The 5,064-nt window shown below is 49.2% G+C and overlaps 1 protein-coding gene across 1 annotated transcript; it reads right to left on the minus strand.

The window, feature by feature from the left end:
* Positions 1-680: 680 nt before the first annotated feature.
* Positions 681-4,626, minus strand: HEY1 (hes related family bHLH transcription factor with YRPW motif 1). The gene is made up of 5 exons (XM_045849448.1): positions 4,173-4,626; positions 3,854-3,929; positions 3,655-3,738; positions 3,295-3,376; positions 681-2,366 (listed from the first exon to the last, which is right to left on the minus strand). The coding sequence occupies exons 1-5, from the start codon at positions 4,259-4,261 to the stop codon at positions 1,783-1,785; spliced, it is 915 nt and encodes a 304-aa protein (XP_045705404.1). The 5' UTR covers positions 4,262-4,626; the 3' UTR covers positions 681-1,782.
* Positions 4,627-5,064: the final 438 nt, after the last annotated feature.

Below are 5,064 nucleotides of genomic sequence, written 5' to 3' on the forward strand. Positions count from 1 at the left end.
AGCCCCTCCTCTGCCAGGGCAGCATTTTCTTCTAAGCTGAAACATGTGTCAGCTTCCTCATTATACAGCTCAGGAGTCAAATGCAGCTAAAGGGTTAAACAAACTCCTTGGAAATGAGACAAGGAGAGATTCCTGGAGCTGTGCAGGTGCTGAATTACAGCCTGCCATTGCTCATCATGCCACTGATTCCCAGGTTTAAGAGAGAGCAGTGTTTGGCTTTTCTTATCTTGACATTTTAAGAAAAAAGAATGAAATAAATTTTCTGCTCTCTCAACATGGAGCTGAGCACACAGGAGATGCTCCTAGTCAGTATTTCTGGATAATCAACACAGTTTTACAAGATCTCATCAGAGCTCCTTCCCACCCTGCAAATCCATCCTGATATTGAGGCATCTACTCCACAGATGGCCAGTTTAGAGCCAGATCACTGGACATAACAGCTAAAGGGCAATGTCCCCTAGTGGGACTCAGGCCAAAGCTGTGACCTATCATGAAGTCATCTTACTGAATAGCACAAATTCACACAGTTTAGAATTTCACAAATAATGAAATTGTTAAATTGATTGTACAAAATGAAAACAAGAGAAAATTTCTCTTTTCTTAGCCACCAGAAATGGGGAGGGAAGATTATGCAAGACATACAGCAGAAGAGTTTATTTCTTCTTTTTTATTTAGTCACAACACATCAGTACAACAGAGGTCAAACCCAGCTCAGTAGGAGGGTGCTTAAGCTACACCTGCTAAATGAATAAACCTGGAAAATGATGTTTTCATAGCCTGAATGAAATAAAATAAACCAAAAAGAAGGCAGCAAAGCCCTTTTAAATATCTCAACAGCCACATCTTCATGCACCAAAAGGAAAAGCACAAACATAAAAATTTCCATTGACAAAAAATATGGCCATTCCAGGAAGAATTAGGTTATGCTTTTAACAAGTCCTGCTGGACTATCTGACTGACTGGTCACTTGACCACCCTGTTCACTTATCTGTGTTAACATTTGTGAGTTTGAGGTCTGTGAGATTAAAAATGCGTTGCATTGTTGGAGGCTGTTAATGCAGGCATAGTCTATGCAATTATCTTCAGTCTCCTCCCAGCCAACTGCAAAAGAGGGCCTAAAGTACAGGTGGCTCCCTCCTAACTCAGCCACAAGTCCAGTCCTGGCAGATGACGGTTTGTTTGTACATTCACCTTTCCTGCTGTAGGAGACAGAGAATGAACTAGTCTACTGTCTTGGATAAAGCTGATTTGTCATCTGATTTGTCAACGCTTTGTTCAGAAATATAAAATTCAATATCCCCCCCAAGAATATTATTTATACAACACCTTAATTGTCAAACTATTAATAGTGTTGTGTTAACATTGAGCATAGTGGTATGAAAAATTAATTTTAAGAAGAGAATGTAACTATACAGAGATAAACAGCCCCAAAATACTAAATATTAGAATTCCCCAAACTTTGAGGCAAAAATGGAATAAAAATATCCATATCCATTTTTAGATGGATAGGATCACCAAGTGTTGGTTTATACTATTTTCGTTTACTGTTTGGAACAAAATGTAACAACTAGTTTTTTAAAACTGCTAATACATGTCATAATTTAAAAAAAAACATTTAAAAAGAAAAGGTAAACCAACAAACCTTTAGTTTTTCAACAAAATTTATCTGGAATTGTACCTTTTTCCTCTTTATGTTACTGACGACTTTAGGTGATGTTGGCAACAGCCCAGCTCAGCTGGGATTTTAAGCTGTCCCCTCCCTCATTCTACAGCATCAGTTCTTTAAAAAGCTCCGATCTCCGTCCCCCATGGTCTATATGGCTTGCCAAGGTTTGCTGTCTGCGTGGGTGCTGAAGGGCTCAGTGCATTGGGAGAGAGTAAGTGGAAGGAGCCGAAAGTGAAGGGGAAGGTGGACAGGGAGGCCACGGAGGAGAGCAGGGGCGGCGACAGTTTGGAGGAGGTGGTGACCACAGGGAGCACTGGTGCAAGGCCGCTGCTAGGGGGCGCTCGCAGGGCAGGCCCCTCTGGATGTGCCCCGGCCAAGCGGCCCTGGTGGTGCGGGTCCGTGGGCGAGGCCGCGGAACCAGTGTTCCCGTGGCCATTCTGGGGCAGCAGCAGCGGGTGCGCCACGTGTGGGGCATGTCCGAAGGTGCTCCCCCAGGGAAGGTGTCCAAGGCTCGAGTGCGCTCCGCTAGCAGCTTCCCGCTGGGAGGCGTAATTGTTAAGATGCGAGACCAGTCGGACTCGAAGCGGGTCAGAAGCATCAAGTCCTTCGATGATGCTCAGGTAGCGGGCGACTTCTGCCAAGCATTCCCGGAACCCCAAACTCCGATAGTCCATGGCCAGGGCATGGGCGTCAAAGTAGCCTGGGGAACAAAAAAGAAAAAAAGCTCTAGGTTCTGTTCACTGCCCGCCTTTCTTCAATCCCAGAGGAAGCCCTTCCTGACAAAGACCTACATCCTGAAAAGACGGCATTCACGGGCTTTTCTGAAAATCCAAATATTTTGGAGTCAACCAAAATCTTTGCATTCAACGTAAGACGTATGGGTTCACTAATGCAAGTTCAAAGCCCAAATTAGAAACCTCTGAGCAGAAATTAGAATTGTACCCTACCAGCAGATGAAACTATGTTCATTCCTTTAATGTTTTCCCTCAACAACAACAAAAAATACATCAAGGGCAAGAGAGCCACAGAGCAGTGAAATTCATTAGACACACAGATGTAAGTTATCATCATAGAGCTTTTAGGCACTTGGTCCTGAGAAAAGCATTTCCCAGCTGGAGCAGACATATAGACCCTGGTACCCCACCTTTGGCTAAGTTTTCTCTACTTAACCACAACAGGTTTCTCTCCTCCAAAGTTATGTGGAAGCTTATTTAAAAAAAAACTGTATATGAAATTAAGACCATATATATATATATATATATATATATATATATATATATATATATATATATATATATAATTTAAAAAAAACTTTCTTCTCAAAATGGCAATACACAAATGTGATGAGAGCTACCTGATCTTAATCAGTGCTGTCACAATTTTAGGGCACCTCACACACAACAGGTATTTTACCAAAGAAGGGGCATTATTTGAATGTGCAGCGGGTTGGGGTGATGAATTCACAGGAGAGAAACCTCTGTGCATTTCCAAGTGCACACACAGGCAACAACGCAGGCATGGGTCCCTTTCCACCCCTCAAAGCACACAGTGAAAATAAGGCAGCAACTGCGTAGTGGCTCACTCTGCCCAAGCACTCAGGGTCCAGGTAGGGTACTAGTGACATATACCTTTCCCTCCTGCAGTGTGCAGCATTTTCAGGTGATCCACAGTCATCTGTAGGATTTCAGCTTTTTCTAGCTTAGCAGATCCCTGGAGGAGAAAACCGCAAAAGATTGATTTGGCACCACGTGCCCTTGGGGAACCATTTAAGATATATATGCATATTTGTGCTTCGTACTTCCTAAAAGTATGGTCTAAAGCAAAATGAGTTGTCTTCGCAAAATGTGTTGGAATCTATATGAATTCTTCTCCTGGCACAAGCAACACAGTTATTTTCCAATACACGGACGGGGTTCAGATGAATGAAGGGGAAGGAGTCAAAAGGTGGGGATGGCAACGCTGGGAGCTCTACCTACTCTCTCCATTACCTGCTTCTCAAAAGCACTGGGTACCAGCCTCCTCAGCTCAGACAAACTGTTATTGATCCGGTCTCGTCGGCGTTTCTCAATGATCTGAAAAAAGCAGGCAAAACAAAGGAGGGCATTTCCATTACGGCTGCAAATCCCAAAGTGAAGAAAGGTAGTTCTTTCTGTTAAATTTTTTTAAGAGCACTGTAAAAAGACTCACGCCTCTCCGTCTTTTCCTGGCCAAGATCTGTGAAGACGTAGTTGGGGACATGGAACCTAGGGCCGAACTCAAGTTTCTGAAGAATTGGGAAAAACAGAACAGGAATCACCGTTAGGTGAGGGTAGGTGATTTGATGGATCGCACCCACGCTCCCTGCACTCGGACTGTTTTGGCAACTTGGGCCTGAAAGAGCCGGGGTTCGCCCGGGAAACGCAGAGGTCGGTTCATGGCACTGGCCCACCCAGCCCTCGTCCGCTGTCACCGCGTCCAGCCCTCTCTCACCTCCCGCTCCGGCTCCGCTCTGCACCCGCCAACTCACCCACTCTCATCCGCACTCTCCTTTTCCACCTCGATGGTCTCGTCCAGCTCGCTGTCAGAGGAGCTGTATTCGGGATGGGCTCGCTTCATGCTGGCTGAGCTGGGGCTCCGGGAAGGGCCGGCGCGGCAGGCAGGAAGGAGTTAACAGCAGCCGCGACTCCTCGCGCTCGGCTGCTTGCGTTCCGCACACACTGATCCAGCTCACGCTCTGCCTCGGGTTAAAACTCAACCATCCCTTTCCCACGCTGTGCCCCTTCCCAGGGCCCTGGGGATGGAAGGAGAGTGCAGGGGGCGGGGGGAAGGGAAGGGGGCTCCTAGGCAACAGCTTCCACTCCACCAATCCGATTCCTCGCTCCGCTGATTGGCAGCTGCTCAGGGGAGGGCACAGGCGAGGCCCAGGCCAGAGCTAACCCCAAGCCCGCCCCCTGCGCCAGCTCGGGCCCGGCGGCTGTGCGTCGGCTCAGCGGGGGCCTCGCTGGCCGCCGCGAGGGAGGGGAGGGGGAAGCACCCGGGGGAGGCCGGGGCGGAACGCCAGCCCGCCGGCTGCCACGGCCCTGCTCCCCTCGCCCCCATTGGCCTGACGGCTCGCCAAGGCCGCGCCCGCAGCGCCGCCGGTGAGCCGCACGCGCCGCGGGCCGTGGGAAAGTGCCGGCGCCTCGGCCGCCAGCCAATCGGGCGGCTGGCGGCGGCGGCCGCGCTGGCGGCGGCGCTGGGCTTCCTCATGAATGGAGAAGAATGGGCGGGCGGGGCCGCGGGGCCAGGGGGCCGCGCAAGGGCGCGCCAGCTGGGGCTGGGCCGCTGGCCCCCCGTGTGAACCTGTAATCGAGTCCGGGCGCCGGTCGGCCTCGGAAACCACCGCCCTGCGCCGCGGTGAAACCTGACTGCGGGACCGC

Source organism: Phyllostomus hastatus, unplaced genomic scaffold (genome assembly GCF_019186645.2).
Source record: "Phyllostomus hastatus isolate PE091 unplaced genomic scaffold, TTU_PhHast_1.1 phas_contig_65, whole genome shotgun sequence".
NCBI classification, from domain to species: domain Eukaryota; kingdom Metazoa; phylum Chordata; class Mammalia; order Chiroptera; family Phyllostomidae; genus Phyllostomus; species Phyllostomus hastatus.